A 21,187-nucleotide genomic window follows, 5' to 3' on the forward strand; every position below is an offset into this window, starting at 1 on the left:
ACAGATAAATAATCAGCTCAAAGAAAACGATCCGACTAGAAGTGTTATATATTTGGTATTTTTTATCTAACTTTGGGGGCTTTCTACCCAATGATTTCTCCCAGAAGATTAGGTCCTTGCTATTAGTCCGACACCAACTCCCATAGTTGGTAATGGAAAACGGCACTTTGTTTTATACTACAATCTGTCGGCCTACCGGCCTATTCGCCGGCTAGGCCGTTGCATACAAACACAAAAAAAAGACCGATGGGAAGTACAATGCACGGACTATCGATCCTGGTGCCTGCGCCGGTAATCAAGAGATGCTGACATCTTTCCCTGAGAAAAATGACTGCCATTGAGCTCGCCCACAGGGCATGATGGGTGATGAAGAAAATGAAGCATGTCGTTGGCGGGAGGCTGATGGTTATCGAACAAGTGTCCGTGATCAATGTGGCAGTTCTACCTGATCATTTCCGAGAGCTTTTTGACACATTTCTTTTCCAATTTTTAAACCCTTACAAATTCCCAATCGGGAATAATCGACTCCGACTACGTCTGCGGCCATTATAGCCATTAGTTGGTGTTCCCGGCTACTGTATGAAGAAGTAGGCAGACGCGCGCTTTCACATTCCTTCTATTGACCCTGGCGGTGGAAAAGGCTGCGCCTCGAATTTTGAGAGCATGCTCAAGTTTGCGAGACGGCCACCACCTAGCAGACGTAACGAGGCTACCGGGCTAGGAAACCGTGCCCTGGGGGTCCTTGAGGAAAGAACATGAATTGAGAACAAACGAATGCGTTCGTATAACTTACTAGACGTCTTCGGTTTCCTGTTAAATGATGTATAATTCATACATTACTATACACAGGGTTCTTTCAGTCCGAATTATCGATCATATTCTGAATGGTCAAAATTGTAGGTTCGTGTCCTGTTTGTGTATTTTTATACTGGCTCCTACAGCCCATGGTGCTCTTCTTCCCTCCCGAATTTTGACTCTGCATGTGGTTCAATTCTGTCCAAAATAGTACCCAAGCATGGTGGTTGAAAGACATTTTGGATAAAACGGGAGAAGAAGGATTATACGAATGAAATGGAGGACGGGGACGAGGGAATTTGAGTTGCTCAACTGACGAAGTATTATTGCAAACAGACAAGCGCAAGGCTAGATTATTCAATCACATACCAAGCTCTCCCGAGTTTCTATATCTCTACTGAACTCGATAAATAACATCATATATGATATGCAAAAGCTATGCTGTAATGTACATGTGTTGTTGAAAACAAACAAAAGCCAAGGCCGCATTAGTTGATCAATAAACCTTTCCCTTCCTTACTCTCCTACTCAACCCGATAAATCGCATCCGCAACTTTCGCAACCTGCCACATTTCCTTGACATCATGAACCCGCACAATGTCCGCACCTCCCACAACACTCGCCGTAACAGTCGTTGCAGTCCCCCAAGTACGCTCACTAGCTTTCGTCACGCCCGTGATACTTCCCACGAACCGCTTCCGACTAGGCCCCATCAGCCATGGGAGGTACTCCAGTCCTTCAATGCCCGTGCGGAGCCGTTGTAGTTCACGGAGGATGGTGAGGTCCTCTGGCTGGCTCTTCGCGAAGCCTAGTCCCGGGTCGAGAATTATGCGCCAGCGACGGATACCAGCTTCTTCGGCTGCGGCGATGCGGTCGGCGAGCTCGGTTCCAACGTCTTTGATCACGCCGTTCGGGTAGTCGGTTAGCTTTGTCATAGTGTCTGGTGTGCCGCGCATGTGCATCAGAATGGCTGATTTTCCTGTCCGGGCTATCGTGGAAAGCATGTCTGGGTCTAGGAGACCCGCTGAGACGTCGTTGATTATGTCCGCACCCGCTTTGCATGCTTCCTCTGCAACACGCGCGCGGTAGGTGTCGATGCTGATGGCGATGTTCTTAGCTTCAGGGATTGACGTGCGGATATGTTCGATGGCTGGGATCACGCGCGCGAGTTCTTCTTCTTCACCGACGGGGACGGAGCCCGGGCGTGTGCTTTCACCACCGATGTCGATGATTGTTGCGCCGGACGTGATGAAATGCTGAACTGTGGTGGTGAGGGCTGAGAAGTCTGTGGGGGAGTGAAGGCCGCCGTCGGAGAAGGAGTCTGGGGTTAGATTTAGGATGGCCATGATGTGGGTTGGACGGGTTGGGAGGGTGGAGTGGAAGGGTGGAAAGGTTGCGGAGATGGGGGTTGTTGTTATGGGGACTGGGGATGGAGGCGGGAGGGAGTTGAAGTGGGAGAGGTAGGTTGTGGTATGGCCGGGTGGTTTTTCATGGGGGATGAGTCTGGTTCTGTTAGTGGGTTTCTTGTTTTACGCATATGTTTGGTGCTTACTGGCAAAGGGGTCGGAGGACGAAGTCGCGTTCAAGCATCAATTTATGCGGAATGTTAAGTCGCTCATGAGAGAAGACCTGGTCGTCGTACAGGAGGATATCCAGATCAATTGATCGCGGGCCCTTGTCGATTAACTTCTTTCGCCCTAATTTTACCTCAATGGATTGAATGGCGTCTAGTAATTCGAGGGGTTCCATGGTCGTTTCCACCTAGTAATTGTTAGACGGTGTTTCCGTATCTCTTGAATCGACCTGCATTGACCTACCTCACAAACACCATTCATGAAAGGATCTTGGTCAAGAACATACATGGGCGCCGTCTCAAAGAGCGAGCTTGTCCTCTTCACTTTGATATTCGCTCGGTCCATTTCAAGGCATGCCTTTTCAATCATGTCCACACGATCACCCATGTTGCTCCCCAGGGCAATAAACGCCCGGTGGGAACCCTTGACGGAATCCATCCTAGAACTGTATTGTTGCAATTGGGGATTGGAGAATTTTCGTAAAGATAGATGATTCATGGGTCTCAAACTAGTATAGCCGGAAACCACTGGTGATGCTCTTGTATGCAGTGGAAACCCTATGCGAGAATTTTAGTTATGATTCCCCGCTTAAAAAGAGAAAAAAAAAAGAGGGCCGATAAGACCGGGATGAGATTTACTGGGACGGATAGAATGTGCTCTTCTATTAAATAGTTAGAGACAGGGAATATAAGAAATAAGCATCAATGCACACCAAAGAAACATACCTTGCTGCTAGACTTGCATAGGATCTTTTATATGCGGTTATCGATTCGCCTGCAGACTGCGGTCGCTGGTGCCATACAGAACCGCGACAATTGAGCAATGCAGCGCTATTTCGCCAACCTGGATATCTCATGCCTGCCAGTGGCAATCAGTTTGACTGCGGTTCGAGTTGGAATAATAGAGAAAACGAACTTCCAGAAAGATATACAAATACGTCATTGGCGGGCAGTCGAGGAGCTCGTGACGCTGACGTCCATGCCTAATGTCCTGAGGTGTCTAATAGTCATGTGATCAAATCAGGTACCAAATCTCTGCCTGAGTAGTGAGGCAGCACGGATCACAATCAGGCCGATGAGCCTCGGTTTCATTGCGCCTCGGTTGCTTTTTGCCCCATCGCCTCCTCTTTGGCGCTGCTCTTCTTATTAGACAACCTCTCTCTCCTTGTTTTCATATCAATCTCTCACTCTTTCATTGTATCGCATATTCATTATATACCTATATTTTGTTATCTGACCTTTATACCCAAGAGACACAATGGCCTCTCCTCGTGAGTTTCCGCTCCTTCCCCAGCTTCCGGCGCATTTCCCCACACGTGGCCCTGAGAGGAGCTGGAGCATTTGGTACTGACTGCTGTCTTGCAGAGAAAATCCGCACTACAGCCACCGATCTGCTCAAGATCAACCATCCCGTCATGCTGGCAGGCATGAACGTGGCTGCTGGGCCCAAGTTGGCTGCAGCAGTCACTAACGCGGGTGGTCTGGGTGTCATCGGTGGTGTTGGTTACACCCCCGAGATGCTCCGCGAGCAGATTGACGAGCTCAAGAGCTTCTTGCATGACAAGAACGCACCGTTTGGTGTTGACCTTCTGCTCCCCCAAGTTGGTGGCAGTGCTCGAAAGACCAAGTAAGTTACACCAGTGTGTCTACTGTCAAGGCCCGGTGCTAACGCGTCGCTCTTCTCTAGCTACGACTACACCAAGGGCAAGCTCAACGAACTCGTCGACATCATCATCGAGAGCGGTGCTAAGCTCTTCGTCTCCGCTGTCGGTATCCCCCCGAAGGCTGTCGTCGACAGACTCCACAGCCACGGCATCCTCTACATGAACATGATCGGCCACCCCAAGCACGTTCAGAAGTCGCTGGATGCTGGCGCAGATCTCATCTGTGCTCAAGGTGGTGAGGGTGGTGGACACACTGGTGATGTCCCCACCACCCTCCTTATTCCCACCGTTGCCAAGCTGTGCCGGGGCAAGAAGAGCCCTATGACTGGTCAGCCCGTGCAGGTCGTTGCGGCCGGTGGTCTGTACAACGGCCAGACCGTTGCTGCTGCTCTGATGCTGGGTGCTTCCGCTGTCTGGATTGGTACCCGCTTCATCTTGGCTGATGAGGCCGGTGCTCCCGAGGCTCACCAGGAGGCTGTCCGCACTGCCAGCTTTGATGACACCGTTCGCACCATTATCTTCACTGTAAGTTTTATTCCTTCTTCATTCGCGATTTGATACTAATCCTAACTAGGGTCGCCCCCTCCGTGTCCGCAAGAATGCCTACATCCAGAACTGGGAGGAAAACCGCTCCCAGGAGATCAAGGAGCTCACTGCCAAGGGTGTCATCCCTGTCGAGCACGACTTCGAGAACCTACCTGACGATGTTGACGACGACACGATTGACAACGCCCGTCCTTACCTGATGGGTAAGACTGCCGCTGTCGTTGACGACAAGAAGCCTGCCAAGGCCATCGTCGACGAGCTGGTTGACGATGCTGCTATCCTCCTGGCGCAGGGCAACAAGATGCTTGCTAAGCTATAAATGTTTGGATTTTGATTGATATGGGTTGTTGGATATAATTCCCATCATGTTTTTTTATGGATATCACTGCATTATGGTTTTTTTTTTTTTTTTTTTTTGGAGGGTTTCCTGATTGACAGGGTCATATTGTACATACAAGTCATTTCAAGCGTCTTGAATGCAATTCAAGCCTTGCTTTTCTCGGATGTTACAATCCGCACTAAGATAGTCCCTATCTCTCTTGCCTCGTACCTTGTAATCGCTTAATATATCCAGGGCCAAACATGCCCGGTACTATAGACATGAACCATGGACACGCAACAATGATCCCAGCGATCAGCTCTTTAGGGCACGAAGTATACTCAGCTAACTTCGAGACTGTAGGCTCCTTAGATCTAGAACCTCACGGCCTCTGCTCCATGGATCCACTAAACTATGACTTTCTCCAGACTAACACCCCATACTGCAAGAATTCATGCTATGTAGTGTGCCCCGTAGATTGTAGATTACCCAGATAGCCGAACACTGTATCCGCTGATTGACTCGGTCAGCTCCGCTTCGGAGGTGGCCAGCTAAACTATACGCTTATCGGATTGGACTGACAATAATCAGGTCTTATCTTCCAAGGCGAGCTCCGGTGCTGAAAAACCGTGGTTCATCATGCTCTGGAATAATGTATAGTTGGTGTTGTGCGCGGCCATGCCCATGTTGTAGCGAATGTGTTCGGGCTGACGATTCTGTACTTGTAAGATGTATGTACTTGGAAATTAACGAATCAAGATCCCAGCATTCTCGGATTAGCTGTTCACCCTTGTCCCTATTGCAATATCCAGACGTCAATTGGATACCGGATAACCCGATATCTTCGGAGTCGGCCTCGGAGAACAGTCCTTATCAGCATCTTATCAGTGGCACAAATCCTGATCCAATCAGGCTATTCTCCGGAGAAACCATGTGGCCCAAGGCCGTCAAAAGAAGTCCCCTTCACCAATAGGAGCATAGTCATGGAGTCCGATAGCAAAGCTTGCAGACTATAAGTGGGATCCTCGGGGCACTAGGCCACATACAGGCATGATTGGCTAACTGAATAAACTCTCGGGGATGAGTGGAGAGTGACCGTTCTGGAAGCAACACAAAAAAGGCTTGTCTTGCTTTTACTCGAGCCCTGCTGCTGTATTTCAAAGACTGTTTGGGAAAGCCAAGAGATGGGAGCCGGTATGCAAAGTTTATATTTAGATAGATTTCAGGTCTGTATCTGTATGCAACGAAGGGTGTATCTGTTCCGGTGAGAAAAGCCCTGATCGCGTCCACCATCCTCGGGAAAATACGCACGCGACAGTTTCACTAACGTATCGTCGTGTCCCGGTGGTTACCGGCGCGTCCGTCTCTTTTTCCCAATTTGACTCGCTGTTCCTGTTTAGAACACGTTAAGTGGGCCTTGATAGTAGACGCGGGTTCACTGTACGTGAAGGAATTTGTTATCTCTGTGGACGTAGGCGAACACATATTAAAGTGGTATCTCCTGGTCCTGGTTTCAGGGAAAAAAAGAAAAAGAAAAAAGATGTGTCCTTCATTTCGGTTTCTTTTTCTCTGTCTTTTTCCTTCTTGATTTTGCTGTATTCGCTGGGCTTTCTTGGTTCCGATTAGCCCCTCCCATATTTGTATCTGCCTTGTCAGATTGTTCAATCTCTCTTGTGCCGGTGGAAATCCGCACAAAGACCGGAAATCTTGACAAAACATAGTCCAGCTCTATTCACAGCAAATTAGGCATCATGTTCGGTGGTGGTCATGACCTCGAAAAGGCCCCTGAAGTGGGCAATGTCCCCGTCGACGGTAACAGTGACGGAGCAGTGCCCGGAGAAAGCTTCGCATACGGGAATTCGTGGTATGCAAAGGTGCAACGGTTGGCAGGAAAGCTCAACATTGAGCAGCGTGGTATTGAGCGAGTGCCCGAAAATGAGCAAACGGATACTTCATACTTCAATATCAGCAGCATGGTATGTTCCCAATGATTTCAACATGTGTCTCATTATGGCTGACCCGGCATAGTGGCTCGCGGCCAATATGGTGGTTAGTTCGTTCGCTATTGGTGTCCTCGGAAAGTCGCTATACGGACTCGGCTTCGTTGATGCCCTCCTCGTCGATCTTTTCTTCAATCTTTTGGGTATCATGACTGTTTGTTGGTTTTCGTGCTTTGGGCCTCCGTTTGGCCTGCGACAGATGGTGTTGTCGAGGTTCTGGTTTGGCTGGTACGGAACAAAATTCAGTGAGCACGTCTGTATCTCGTCTGTTTGCGATCAGTCTAACGTATGGCTTCTTCATCAGTCGCTATCCTCAACGTTCTGGCCTGTGTGGGCTGGTCTGCCGCCAATGCCATCGTGGGTGCTCAGTTTATTGTTGCCGTGAACTCCGACGTACCTGGCTTCGCCGGTATCCTCATCATCGCCATCTGCACCCTCTTCATCACATTCGCCGGGTACAAGGTCGTTCACGCATACGAGTACTGGAGCTGGATCCCAACCTTCATCGTGTTTATGATCGTCTTCGGAATGTTTGCTCACTCGGGCGACTTCAAAAATCTACCCATGGGGGTTGGAAAATCGGAACTGGGTAGTTGTCTCTCCTTTGGCTCGACCGTGTACGGTTTCGCAACCGGTTGGACCAGTTATGCCGCCGATTACACAGTATACCAACCCAAAACCCGCAGCCGTTGCAAGGTCTTCTTCTCCGCTTGGTTGGGTCTCCTACCTCCTCTCTTGTTCACCCAGATGCTGGCGATTGCGATCATGACAGCCACGGAGATCAACGGCGGAGACAACAAGTACAATCTGGGATATGTGTCATCAGGTAACGGAGGCTTGCTGAGCGCCGTTCTCGCGCCACTTGGCAGATTCGGTGACTTCTGTTTGATCATTCTCGCCCTCTCGATTATCGCCAACAACTGCCCGAACATTTATTCTGTTTCTTTAACCCTCCAGGTTTTGAGCCGCTTCACTCAACGTGTGCCTCGATTCATCTGGGTGTTCCTGGGCTCCTGCGCTTCCATCGCTATTGGTATCCCCGGATACTCCCACTTCGAAACTGTCCTGGAGAACTTCATGAACTTCATCGCGTACTGGCTTGCCATATACTCGGGTATCGCTATTTCTGACCACATTGTCTTCAAGCGTGGGTTCGGCGGGTATCGTCCGGAGATTTATGATAACCGCCACAAGCTGCCCGTTGGTATTGCTGCTGCCCTCGCTTTCGGGTTTGGAATCGCTGGTATGATCACTGGTATGAGTCAATCGTGGTACACTGGACCTATTGCCATTCATGCAGGTGTTGCTCCAAGTGGTGCTGATATTGGCTTTGAGCTGGCGTTTGCCTTTGCGGCAGTCAGTTATTGTTTGTTGAGACCTATCGAATTGAAGGTATTTGACAGATAGAGCTTGGGAGGCATTCGAGATACGAAAGGATATACAGTAGTTAATGGGATGACGCTCGACTCAAAGCAAAATGAATATATTTCATATTGAAAGTTATTGTGAGTGAGCAAGTACACTTAAAATATTTTTTCCTAAGGTCGCCCTACCCATATGACTTTAGTCACCTGCCTTTTCCTTGCCCAAACAAATATTTTGCCCAAGTCGTGACTAGGCCCGGTTTCTTGGCCTCAGTTTTCTTGATCCTGTCTTTCTCTTGGTCAATACCCATCTCATCTTTCTCTGGCGGAGCGCTATTGCTATTCACCCGGATTAGGATGACAGCCTTCTCAATCTGGATGTTTCTTTCACTTTTCTTTCCACATCGGAAGAGGGCTGGATACATGACCAAGAGGAGGTCACCTATCTTCGCACCATCCGGCAAGTCTTTAAATTTCGCTATTCGAATATTTTGATGAGTCAAGGCGTCCACTATGATGAAGTTGCTCATGTCGCTCTTCCTGACAACGGCTTTGGCGTACCACTCGCTGCCAATGTACCAATCCCAATAGTATTGCTCAGGAGAACAACTCATTTTAATGGCGAGTCCTGCAGCCGGCTTCGCTATTTGCTCCATGAACCTGTTGAATTTACGCACCATATCAACATTTTCAGCGAAGGAGAACTCATTCAAAGAAGCACAGATATCATTTGTAAGTTGGGAACAACTGGTGTGGAGTTGTTCCTCGAAACTTTGATGAGAAGTGTATGCTCGCAGGGTGTCTGCCCTCCATAGGGAGATTGTATCAAAGTCTTAAGAATTCATCAGTGTAAAGCTCAAATCCCTCTTTTATCAAGGTAGCATATCAAACCTTTCTCTGGCTTCATGAGATGCATCCCATGGTAAAGGCCACCTAATAGTCCCAGGTCTGATGGAGATGCACTGAAAACCAGAACCGTAAATACCCGCAACCAAAGGCTGTTAAATATGATTAATATCATAATTTCCAACTGTGCTGCAGAGTGTCCCTCTGGGAACCACGCTGGCGAGCCCCTGGGTCTTATCTTGTATTTCTTCATTACAGACGCGAAGCTGTCGATTTCAGGGAACCCTTCAACCCAGTTGGAAAGGTTTTCTCGAAGAAATGAATACTCCTCCCTGATACATGTGTCACTTATTCCATCAGTCGGGAGAGATTTGAATATCTGGGTACGACATTCATCAAGCTCCGCTTCCAAACAGTTGATGTGCCGCGTGACCCTATGCCATTCTTGGTCTATTTCATGAGTAATTCGAGGGATGGTTTGCAACATACACCGATGGTTTTGCTGTAAGCTACCAGTTGTCTGCCTTATGCCGTCTGAAAGCTGTGCAAGGGAGCTGGGTGCGTTGGCTTGCACATTCTGAGACGGTATTGACATTTTTCCTCGGGCCATTTTTCCAGCTTCTTATCATGGATGAAGAATATTAAGTGGGCATGTAGAACTAGAGTCTAGTAAATGACTCCTAGGTTTGAAAAATTTTTTCTTTCGGAATCTTATTATGATGCCGACATTGACAGCTGCCTGACAGGTGCCGTTTTTCACCTATATGATTCAACTTCTCAATAACATTCACCCACTGTATCCTACAAATCTCAATGACAATACTTCTTGAACTACTGCGCGACATATAAGACACACGGTGCTGTATTTTGGTAAGTTTCTCATATATATAACTGGGTCAACTCAGGGCTAAAATATTACTGTATAATACTAGAAACACCAGCAATGAGTATCGTCGTCGCCGTCGATTTCGGCACCACGTTTTCGGGTGTTGCGTGGGCTCAAACGAAAAATGTAAAATCTCCTCACATTTCTAGTCCTATCTGCAGCGACTAATGCAGACAGCCGGACGTCCACTATGTTATCAATCAGTGGCCACAAGACACTTCCGCCTCTCTTGGAGGAATGACGAGCGACAAAGTACCAAGCGAGATCACGTACGAAGATGATGATGCCGGACCGGTATGTCGATGGGGTTTTCAAATCCCCGACAGTATGCCACGAATCCAGTGGATCAAGCTTGGACTCGCGCCCGACGAGAAGCTCGGAATAAATTCTCGCTTGTCTTTGAGCTACAAGGACAGCCGTCGTGCGCCGCCACCCTATCATGCCTCTGAGGAAGATGTAGTCACTGACTACCTCCGGTCTTTACGCGATCATATGGTCAAAGTCTTGGAATCAAAGATTGGAAGAGCTTTCAAAAGGATGGCTCTGGATTTCGTTATCACGGTTCCAGCAATGTGGCCTGAGAGTGCGAAGGCAGCAACATTTGCTTGTGCAGAAGAAGCAGGGCTTGGCAAAGCTTCTCAGCTACGTATCATATCCGAACCAGAGGCCGCTGCTATTCATGCCCTGCAAGAATCAAATCCTCACGGGTTGGAAGTTGGCGATACGATTGTTCTCTGTGACGCTGGCGGTGGAACCGTCGATTTGATAACCTTTTCAATTCTCGAATTGATGCCAAGCTTGCGTCTGAAGGAAGAGGCGCCCGGAACTGGCGCGCTTTGTGGGAGCACTTTCCTCAACAGGCGTTTCGAAGAGCTTCTAGAGAAACGGCTGTCCTCTTGTCCTGGTTGGGAAAGCGACACGCGGGAAGAAGCACTTCAGCGCTTTGAAACTGTCGCAAAGAGAACATTCAGTGGAAATGTTGATGATGATTTCTACTTCCCTGTCCCAGGAATAGCAGACAACAAAGCAGCAAGTGTCCGCCGCGGCCGACTTCGTGTCACTGGGCAGGAAATGAAAGATATTTTCCACCCAGTTCTCCAGAATGTGCATGAGCTTGTCCAGAATCAGGTGGAAACATCGTCGAAGAGAGTAAAGGGAATCTTTCTTGTTGGTGGTTTTGGCCAGAGCCCCTACCTTCGCAAATACCTCCATAATTACTTCTCACCCGATATCGAGGTTCTGGCGCCGGTCAATGGTTGGACTGCTGTCGTGAGGGGCGCTTTGATGAAAATCCTCGGCGAAGTCTGTCCTTCTGCTGCCCAAGCTTCGGTTGAATCTCGGATTGCTAGAAAGCACTACGGAATTTATATTGGAACGAGGTTTATAGAGGGGATACACGATAAGACAAGAACGTAAGTGTTACGCCGAAGCCTTTGTGACTAAACTGACCGTTCAAGATACTGGGACTCTTTCCATGGGCATTATAGAATTAATATGATGAAATGGCTTATTCAAAAGGTAGGAGACTGTAGGATTCACTTCTACTGATACTACAATGATATGCTAATAAAACCAGGGCGATGTCATTAGAGAGGGGCATCCCATAAAAAACAGAGTCCATCAACACCAACACGTGGAGGAGGGGACATACGAAAGCATACACACAACCCTGTATGAACTGGATACCCCAGCAGGAGAGAATGCACCTGAGTATTGGAATGACAGTAAGTACTTGGCATCTCCAACCAGGTAAAAAATGCTTGCTTACTGGGGCTCGCCATCCAGATATCAAAGAACACGCGACCTTGGAGCCACCCTTAGACAATATTGAAAAGGATAGTGTCCAAATTTGCTGTGGCTATGATGGCCTTGACTACTACAGAGTCGTCTATGAAATACGCGCAGCCTACTTCTCTGCTCACTGTGAGTACAGTCTTTGGTACAATGACATCGACCATGGCAGCGTGAAGGTCGACTATGCTTGAGTTTCACAAAGCCTGTTGGACTGGTGGAAAGTGGTGATTGCTTAATGTCTAATTTGCTAATAACTTTTGATGAAATTAAAATTTTGGGTCATACTATATAGCAGGATTGGAAGAGTTTGTTTGAGATGCTCATGACGGATTATTCCCCAAGGCATCCAGGTTCATGCTATATACCAAGACTATATATTTTATATACTTGCTTGAATGAACTTTTTAAGAGAAGAATAATAGGAAGGGTAAAAATCTCACGTCAGAAAGTAGTTCGGGCACGGCGATTCACGTGACTCACTAGCCACAGTGCCGCCACAGTTCGCGGCGGGCGAAATCCACAACGGGATTTGCCTTTCGAAAGAAATTCAAGCAACAAACAGGCACAGAACAACAACGACAACACAATGTCTCGACCTGCAAAGTGAGCATATTTCCGGGGGAATTATCTATAAACTTTTGATTTTATTCTGACTGAAACTTTAGCCGTGCTGACTGGGCTGACGACGAGGAGTTCGATGACCCCTCGGCGCTCCCACCGCAGCAAGTGACAACGAACAAAGACGGCACAAAGACGGTGGTGTCGTACCGATTCAACGATGACAACAAGAAAGTGAAAGTGACGCGACGCATCAAAACGACCGTTGTCCGCGAGCAAGTCAACCCTCAAGTCGCAGAGCGCCGATCGTGGTCCAAGTTCGGCCTGGAAAAGGGCCACGCAACGGGACCCTCGTTTGAAACAACCTCCGTGGGCGAGAACATTGTTTTCCGACCGAGCGTGAACTGGAAGGTGCAGGCTGCGGAGGAGGAGAAGACCGGTGGCGAGAAGGGCAGCATGAAGGATCAGCTCAAGGACAAGAAGGTCAAGTGTCGGATTTGCAGCGGCGAACATTTTACGGCAAGGTGTCCGTTCAAGGATACCATGGCGCCTATCGAAGAGCCTGGTGCTGGTGGAGATGCGGGGGCCGAGGAGCCTGCGGCCGGTGGACTTGGTGCTACTGGGGGCAGCTATGTGCCTCCTCATCTGCGGAAGGGGGCTGCTGCTGGCGGCGAGAAGATGGCTGGCAAGTACGAGAAGGACGATTTGGCTACGCTGCGGGTTACAAACGTATGTACCTTCCCTTCTTTACTACGACGGAATAATATTGACTGTGTACAGGTCAGCGAGTTGGCCGAAGAGCAGGAGTTGCGGGATCTGTTCGAGCGTTTCGGTCGCGTGACGAGAGTGTTCCTGGCGCGGGACCGCGAGACACAGCGGGCCAAGGGTTTTGCTTTCATCAGTTTCGCAGACCGGGACGATGCGGCGCGTGCGTGCGAGAAGATGGATGGCTGTAGGTTTTCCCATGTTACTGTGAATATTATGGCAGGAGCTAACTGGAACAGTCGGTTACCGCCACTTGATTCTCCGCGTGGAATTCGCCAAACGTACTTAGAGTGTTTTTTATTTGGGTTGACGACGATCGGGAGGAAAAATGGACAGGGTGAAACGGCTTCTCTTCGTGTGTATGCATTGTTGATAATGATTGATCCCGTGTCAATGTTACCGGTTCGAATGATAAAAGCATTGTTTTGCCACAATGAATATTCTCTCTTTCAAACTGCCCCAGGTCATCGGGCCACTCTTCGTTGGCAAGAGCCAGGCATTCCGGGGATTTCTCGTGAGCTGGCGGTAACACATGGAAACGGTCCGGCACAATGTACGAGGCGCCGGAAAGCTTCTTGGGAGGCGATTGCAACCTATTCTCGTTTCAGCTGATTCCACACGCGCTCATAGCTGGTCAACTCGCGACGACATCCAACGGCTCATCGGCAATGCACAACCGACGGGGATAGGGGACGCATGTCCGAGGTTACATTCCGCTTTGCTGTAAGTGCTGTAAGTACTGTATGGTATGGAATCAAATCTCAAATCACAAAGTACGAACAGTAAGGACTGTATACGAGACTAAACCCAAAGAAGCATCTTTAGGTTCTGAGACAGTAAGTCCCGATTCCAAAGGATGGTCACACCCGGACAGCCAGCCAGTCATATTATGCAAATGCGCATGGGACCAGTAATAAATCATGTATGACAAGGATCAAAATGAGTCTGCCTGCGCGCGCCGGTGCGGATCATTTTGTTCCTAGATTTCGGGCAAGATTTCCCACTAGTCGGGATTGAAATCCTATTTATTCATTGCATTTTGCATTTTGCATTTTGCATTCTGCATGGCTGGTGAGGCCTACGGCCGAATGCAGATTTCATGAGGGACAGGGAGTAGACACGTGAACCATGAGAACACTGCTCTACGGAGTAGAATAGTGTAGTGTAGTGTGGGAATGAGTAGAGAATCATCCTGAAAAGGCAACAGCAGAGTGGAGCTTCTTTATTCAGCAAAGTTTATTGTATAAAGACTGATCTGGACTATTAACGCTCTGGGGTATACCAGTACTAGAGCACGATGCAGATTCTAATCTAAGGTGCACACACCACCACAACCACTGCCGCCACTATTATGTACACATACACATACACATACACTGACAGTAACTGAGGCTGCTGCGATGCACGTGCTCTGTATCCACCCGAATTAACTTCTTCGATCCCTGCTCGGCCGATCCGCAACTGACAACAACGTCTCTCTACTACTATCCTGGCCCAAGGTTACTTCTTTCGCCGACAGGATTTGCAATGCACGACATCTGATCCCGGGCACCCAGAAGGAGGGGGGAGGGGAAGTGGAGGGATCACCAATCAGTACAGTCAGACCGAGCTTTGAATATGCATCTGGCCCGACTAGTACGCAGTCCTGCCTGTATGGACAGCCTGGCTGCGCTCGGCCGATCCTTTTTCCTTGTTTTTTCTCTCTTCCATTCAGCTCCTATTCTTTTCTGGAAGCTGTAAGATACTGTATAGAAAAGGCTGCGGTGAGTATATCCGGCCATGTACGTATGTATTAAATACAGCAGAATGAACCGGATCGCCTGCCTTAGCGCCCTCGTGTCCTGCATTCGCCCGTCGAGTTTCTAGAGCTGACCTTACCAAAGGAGTAAAATGACAGGACTGGGCCTGTTAAAGAGGAGAACCGAGCAAGAAAGAGATCAGACAAAGAGACAATACGGGAGAGGGGGGGGGTCATGATTGGTGCAAGCTACTACTGCTACCACCTTTTCCAACTGGTCATCCTTGGTTGGTTTTGGAATCATACCAGCAGATACAGAGAGGGAGAAAGGCAGAGGCAGAGAGAAAGGAGGGAAGAGTCATGATAGAACTCCGGTCCCGATGCGGCAACTGGAGATGATGATGAGCCAGAGATTGGCTGCAGAAAAGGGCATGGATCTGTTACTGGGATTGTTTTTTTAATATTATTATTATATCCGATTTTATTTTTATTTTTGTTTCCGAATTTCCATTTTCCATGGGATGAATTTTTTTTTTTTTAATTTTGCATTAAGGATTTCCTTCTATTTTATAAGGATGAAGGCAACTATCACTCTTCTCTTCGTCTTCTTCTTCTCCATCATCGACTGGTCTTATAAAAGGATTCGAAAGATCATTGAGAAAAGACACCGATTCCCCAGTCCAGCTTGCAGGAAAGCACCTCCGCTGCTGCACTGCAAGATCCGCTGTCCATTCCAGCAACCAGCGCTGGGTCTGAGTGTAAGTGATGCTGTCCTTCTTCTCGTCTTCTGTCTCCTTTTTTCTTGTTTCCCTTATCCTAGGTGGACAATTCGTGCGTGTTTCGAAGATTCCGACGCATGACAACTTGCTCCGGCGTGATATCAGACCTCGCGCACACTCTGGCCATATTTAACCTTGAGACCGTCACTTGCTCGTTCTTTAGAACACTGCCATGTCCTTTATCTTCTTCTCTTTTTATTTCTCTTGTCAGGCCTTGGTCTTTATTCCATACTTGGCTCCTCTCTTGCTCTGACCCTAACTAACGCTTCCCTCAGTCAATCCAGTATTGATGCTTGCTTCCACTCATCGTTGCTCGAGCCGTTGATTCCGTCGATTATTCAAGCCGACAATTTCGAATAACCAGTATATCGATTGAACAAAGAATTGTCGTGGTGCCTCCGGCCCGTCGCGAAAGTACCTGCCCGGAGTTTATCAGAGTCAGCAATCCATCTGAACCCTTTCTCGATAAGAAAAAGAAACAAAGCCAATACCTGCAATGAATCATTGTAAGTTGACCGTTATTCCGTCGCTCCTTGCATTTCTGCCTTGTTGTGTTGTCATTGAACACCGACAACTGATCTCGGATTCTGAGTCTGACGTTGGTCCTTCATTTCTTTTTTTCTTTTTTTTTTTTTCTTTTTCTCAATGTTTGCCTTGCCTTTCGGCGTTCCGGCCATTCCACCATGCAGCGTTGATTGGATTCGGACAGGGGTATTGGCCTGAGAGAGTCCTTTTGTTTGTTTGCTCTTTCAAGCCTCGTCCCCGTGTCCTTGTCTTTCATTCGCAGCGCTTCAAAGAAAAATAGCCTCGGATACTAACCAATCTCTTGCTGCTTCTAGCAGGTCTCTTACAACCACCCTTCTCGTTGGATTACCCCGTCACCACTGATAGTGACTACTCATCTCACCGGTCCTTCACCGGCTCGTCCGGGTTTCCTGTGGAAGAGGACGACCACAATCGCAGAGTCAACACGTTGGGTCATCCCCTGGCTCAACCCGTCTCTAACGGCTTGCGATACAACGCACAAGCTACTGCTTCCATGCAAGATGTCTCGTAAGTCTGTCCCCTTTTGATTTGGGCTACCCGAGTGTCTCTGTTCCCATGCGATCCGACGGCCCCGGTGTCAGATCTCGAAATCACTAGTGCATGCATGGTCTACATCAAGCTACAGCCATGAAAAGGAAAGGGAAAAAAAGAAAAAGAAAAAGAAGCCGAACCGCCCATACCGCGTTTAGTTGCACTTCAGCTGTGAGTTGCTGACAAGATGGGACAGATTTACAACCTCTCCTTCCATGCTGATGAGCCCTGGCGATACCTGCTCGGGTATGTGGACTCGTTTTTGCTTTGATCATCGCTCATGCTAATAGTTTGCAGAAGCTTTCTCTTCAACATCCTACTCCCCTACCCCCAACTCCATCTACTCCCCCTCTCCAGCTTTATCATATGACAGAATGTCAAATTTTGGTACCCACCGGATGCCTTCTCTGTAAGACTCTTGATCCTGGCTTTGGATAACTTACCACTGACCGTTGAAATTAAGTCTTAGTCAACCTCCAGCCACTCAGCACGTTCCCGCAAATTGGAGAACGGATAACTTCCCCGGGCCCGGGCCCTACCTCCAGCGCGGCCAACTTCCATCACTACCAGGGTTTACCAGCTCTCCGCGAGGCTACGAGAATGCGATTATGGGCCAGTCGAATCTATACTTGGACTCAATGCACCGATACAGAGACACCGAATCACCTCCGTGGAGCAGTGAAACTAACGTTCTTCATCATGTGTGGGTCGGTAACATGAAGAGTGGGCAGACGATCAAGCCGGAAATCAGGGCGAATATTCCCAGCAAGAAGTTCTTCCTTGACGGGGAGAAATGGACATGTTATCGTCGTAACTATCTGGCCGTTACGTGCTCGTTTTCATTAAGCCCGTGCAATTCGGGTCCCTTTTGGGTGAAAACCGAGAATCATGGCGCCCAACAGATCCGCAGCTTCGCCATGTCGCTCTCGGCCACCGTTGACTCGAAACCTGACGAGCCTCGTGAACTAGTGCAGCACAGTCCGAAACGAGACAAGCAGTCAGAGCGACCCCCTGGAATACTCCCAGTACAGCCTTGCCCCCCGCCGTTGAGCTACGGCCATAGTCCTGCTGGTACAAATGGCGGTCAACATGGCTACGGGATGGCATCGCAATCAGCAGGGCTTTATGATTATGGTTCGTCGTCCTACGTCAGTGCTTCACACTCAGGAAATCCCCCGACGCAATGCACGTTTGAACGGATCCAGTTCGCAAAAGCCACGGCCAACAACGGCAAACGCCGGGCAACCCAGCAGTTCTACAACCTGGTCGTGGACCTCTATGCCGAAATCGAGCGCCCAATTGGCGGCAAGCCCGGCGACGAGTGGATCAAAATCGCCCGGCGGTTGTCCCACCCGATGGTGGTCCGCGGCCGGTCCCCTGGCCACTATCGAGAACACCGAAGGGATAGCCAGAGCAGCATGGACCCGGACGGGGGTGTTGGAGGCTCGGGCGAGAATGGCGGCATGCTGCCTCCTGGCTATCCAGGCCGTTTCCAAATGATGGGGTACGAACCTGCCTCGTCAGGACGTTATGGTCGGACGGATTACCATCAGCATATCAAACCCGAACAATCTCCCTTAAGTGACCATAGCCCACACGCCTCGTCGTCCTCATCGACATGTACCCTCGACGTGGGTATCCTCAACGACACCTTGGATCCCATGGACATCAAAGCCACCTCGAGCATGGACTCCTACGACAACTCCTTCGTCATGGTTGAATTACCGCAGGACCGAAAACGTACCATGGGCATTCACGGCACCGAGGGAAGTGAGAATGAAACAACGCTCGCCTTCCGCAACCAACTACCATCCTTTGAATACGACACGCTCTCCAAGGAGGAGGAAGTCGGCGTAACAAGCCCTGGCAGCTTCCCGGATAGCGTTGCGTCGATGGTTGCCATGATGCCAAATGAGACGGCTGAGGGTTCGTTTATTCGCAATCCACCACGGGTTCCCTCGCAGCCGGCTGTGGGTAATAGTAATGGTGGTGGGTTTAATGCGTTTACTGATAATTCGTTTGGACGGTTTGATTCGGTGCAGGGGTCGCAAGAGTTATGCACTTAGTGTCTCTTGCACTTCAATAATGTCTCTTTCTTTTTCGTGTTTCGTTCGGTGGCATCTTGTCGTTTCGTTTTTATTCCCCCCTTATGTCATGAAATTCCCCCTGGGTTATGTTTTTTTTTTTCTCTTTTTCAGTGCTTGTATAGTATTATTTTTATTTGCATTGAGTCCAGAATGGATATGATTGTTTAATGTTTACGAACTTCTCTGCCTTGTAGTGAATAGAGGCGTATGTGAATGTAATTGGATCGAATGCTTCCTATACTAGCCTATACATTCTTTGGCCCCGCCATCCTCCACCTCACGTTCTCCCACCTTCCTCCCATCTAATCCAGATGGTATTCCTTTCAATTACCATATATACTCCACTCCGTAATGAACTGTTTGAGACCATACAATGCTTTCATTATGATTTCTCTCCTATCCGTCAGAAGCAATTCGACACAGGAAGATCCTAGACCAAACAAAATAATGCGACTTTTGACAGACACATTGTCCTTACTAAATCATCCCGGATGACAGAGAAATTGAAACAAAGAAAGGCAAACGTCCGCTTACGAATTTGAATGGAATGCAAGATACGAAGTTCATACAAATGGCTAAAATGTTTAACTTCACGATATAACAGGAGACATGCCTTGTAACGCTTAAGTCGGCACAGGCGCAGGCTAGCCATCTGCTACTCTTGCTTAAACTAGCCCAGCTGTTTCCAGGCTAGGAACAAGTTGACACACGGCGTGGATTCTTTATCGATACGATACTGATTGGACACCAGAATCTAGAGCCACATGGGATGGTGACTGGATTTGAGAATCTATATGGCGTTAGCTTCGGGATACAGTTTTCTCGCAATTGCAGATCGGTTATCACAAAATGATTATCCAGGGCAACATGAATCCCGCAATCTCAGTGCGGAATAGCGGCTCAACATTATATAGCAGAATTCATCGTCTGACTATAAAACTACTGGGTGGAAACCATGAGCTGGTCAGATGAGAGAACACTGTATTCGTTTATTTACAAAGCATTAGGGCCAAGATAATGGGATAAACACAGGAATACCCAACCCGTCAAAAGATCTTCAAGGATTTCCCGAGGACAGTGTGCGCAAATGGACCCAACGCAAACAGGGAGTCGAGCACCTTCACTGCCGCTCTGGAAACAAAGTGCTTCAAGCTACCGAACCAGACAACCGGTGGAATACTCCAAATTAGGAGTGCTTCTTGCAATGTACTTTAGATCATCCAACAGGTATGTTGGTAATTATCAAGAGGTACTCGGAGGGTCTAGGTTGTGACTGGGGCTTCTGCTACAGTTCTGGGACTGACTATGAACTGTTTAAGACAATGTGAGTATGACTTGGAGGATCTGCAGTTTCTCCAGATTTTCGAAAAAAAAAAAAAAAAAAAAAAAAATTTGTAAATGCTAATACGTATTGTCTCGACTAGCAAATCATGAAACTTGGCTCTGCAGGCACTGATTTGTTCCTCGAATAGATCCCTATACCAGCACACCACTCAGAGGGTTTATGAGATATATAGCCAGCCATTTCCTCGGCCAGCTTGAGAAATTTGAGCAAGAGAATGGCCGGTCTGTTTCTCCAAGCTGAACGAGGGAGGCTGACTTGTCAGAAATGTATTAGTCATTGAGAATATGCAAGATCCGGTGAATAAGCTGCTTCATTTACAGACTGTTTGATAAGCCTCTCCAGAGCCGAAATCTGCATCGACGCAGTCAGATACCCGTCAGTACGACATTTCTGTCGCTCGACCACCCCAGTCACCCCCGTACTGTACGTCCATCCCTACATTCATGAAGAAAATGCTATCTGGATCCCACCGTTTAGTCGATAGTATCAAGGACGCTATCCATTTCGTCATTCTCGAATCAATTGAATAATCAGCAGAGCTCCGAGTTATTGAAAATCGAGTGGCTCAAATGGATACAAGGGGAGGTTAAATGTCGACACTACTCATTTTCTAGAAATTTGCTCGTGGCTACATGCCACAGGCTAACGTTCCATCCTCTTGGTTGAGGAACGTTTGCCTGTTCCAAGCCACAATGGCATCGATCGTAAAGTGATTGCCCATGGAGTCTTATTGGTTATCAGTCACGAAACCACAAAGCGCGATGCAAGGGAGATGCTCAGGGCTTTGCAATATAAGGAATATCATGCAAAGCGTGCGTGACAAATATGACCCTCAATTGCAATCAACAGAGCCGTCAGGCGTGTCTCTACAGAAGACCAGAGAAGGTCAAATCCCAGAGGCGAGTCAGTCATTCCAAGAAACGGATTTTACACAGGCCAGACTATGCAATTAATTGATCTACATGGGGCTCACTCAGCTGTGTCATTAATTTGAAGTTGCTTGTTTCTTTCTCTGGCGAGTTCGAAAAATTGCTGAAAAATGAGAGGCCGC

General features: G+C 48.3%; 5 protein-coding genes across 5 annotated transcripts; 4 read left to right on the forward strand and 1 right to left on the reverse strand.

Annotated features, from left to right (window-relative positions):
* Nucleotides 1–1,319: 1,319 nt before the first annotated feature.
* On the reverse strand, nt 1,320–2,807 carry EURHEDRAFT_455265 (folic acid synthesis protein; the record flags this gene model as incomplete). The annotated part of the gene is made up of 3 exons (XM_040784256.1): nt 1,320–2,298; nt 2,348–2,556; nt 2,613–2,807. 3 exons carry the CDS (start codon nt 2,805–2,807, stop codon nt 1,320–1,322), a joined length of 1,383 nt encoding a protein of 460 aa, XP_040639337.1.
* A 682-nt stretch (nt 2,808–3,489) lies between these two features.
* On the forward strand, nt 3,490–4,992 carry EURHEDRAFT_411932 (nitronate monooxygenase). The gene is made up of 4 exons (XM_040781777.1): nt 3,490–3,639; nt 3,734–3,995; nt 4,056–4,557; nt 4,607–4,992. The coding sequence occupies exons 1-4, from the start codon at nt 3,627–3,629 to the stop codon at nt 4,895–4,897; spliced, it is 1,068 nt and encodes a 355-aa protein (XP_040639338.1). The 5' UTR covers nt 3,490–3,626; the 3' UTR covers nt 4,898–4,992.
* A 1,656-nt stretch (nt 4,993–6,648) lies between these two features.
* EURHEDRAFT_530578 (uncharacterized protein) lies at nt 6,649–13,827 on the forward strand (the record flags this gene model as incomplete). The annotated part of the gene is made up of 6 exons (XM_040787152.1): nt 6,649–6,873; nt 6,926–7,142; nt 7,202–8,168; nt 12,453–13,074; nt 13,126–13,297; nt 13,350–13,827. The coding sequence occupies 6 exons, from the start codon at nt 6,649–6,651 to the stop codon at nt 13,397–13,399; spliced, it is 2,253 nt and encodes a 750-aa protein (XP_040639339.1). The 3' UTR covers nt 13,400–13,827.
* Nucleotides 13,828–16,020: 2,193 nt separating this feature from the next.
* EURHEDRAFT_48885 (NDT80 / PhoG like DNA-binding family protein) lies at nt 16,021–18,846 on the forward strand. The gene is made up of 5 exons (XM_040785607.1): nt 16,021–16,133; nt 16,467–16,680; nt 16,901–16,950; nt 17,002–17,113; nt 17,168–18,846. Exons 1-5 carry the CDS (start codon nt 16,124–16,126, stop codon nt 18,768–18,770), a joined length of 1,989 nt encoding a protein of 662 aa, XP_040639340.1. The 5' UTR covers nt 16,021–16,123; the 3' UTR covers nt 18,771–18,846.
* Nucleotides 18,847–19,878: 1,032 nt separating this feature from the next.
* EURHEDRAFT_402347 (uncharacterized protein) lies at nt 19,879–20,849 on the forward strand (the record flags this gene model as incomplete). Its single annotated transcript, XM_040780134.1, has 5 exons — nt 19,879–20,018; nt 20,041–20,115; nt 20,457–20,559; nt 20,614–20,721; nt 20,751–20,849. 5 exons carry the CDS (start codon nt 19,879–19,881, stop codon nt 20,847–20,849), a joined length of 525 nt encoding a protein of 174 aa, XP_040639341.1.
* Nucleotides 20,850–21,187: the final 338 nt, after the last annotated feature.

The sequence above is a fragment of the Aspergillus ruber genome, assembly GCF_000600275.1.
Source record: "Aspergillus ruber CBS 135680 unplaced genomic scaffold scaffold00011, whole genome shotgun sequence".
In the NCBI taxonomy this organism is placed as follows: domain Eukaryota; kingdom Fungi; phylum Ascomycota; class Eurotiomycetes; order Eurotiales; family Aspergillaceae; genus Aspergillus; species Aspergillus ruber.

Coding starts and splice junctions, on each gene's coding strand:
- EURHEDRAFT_411932 (XM_040781777.1), top strand. Junction 3,996..4,055: donor GGCAGTGCTCGAAAGACCAA/GTAAGTTACACC, acceptor GCTCTTCTCTAG/CTACGACTACACCAAGGGCA. Junction 4,558..4,606: donor TTCGCACCATTATCTTCACT/GTAAGTTTTATT, acceptor AATCCTAACTAG/GGTCGCCCCCTCCGTGTCCG.
- EURHEDRAFT_48885 (XM_040785607.1), top strand. Junction 16,681..16,900: donor GCTTCCATGCAAGATGTCTC/GTAAGTCTGTCC, acceptor AAGATGGGACAG/ATTTACAACCTCTCCTTCCA. Junction 17,114..17,167: donor ACCCACCGGATGCCTTCTCT/GTAAGACTCTTG, acceptor GTTGAAATTAAG/TCTTAGTCAACCTCCAGCCA.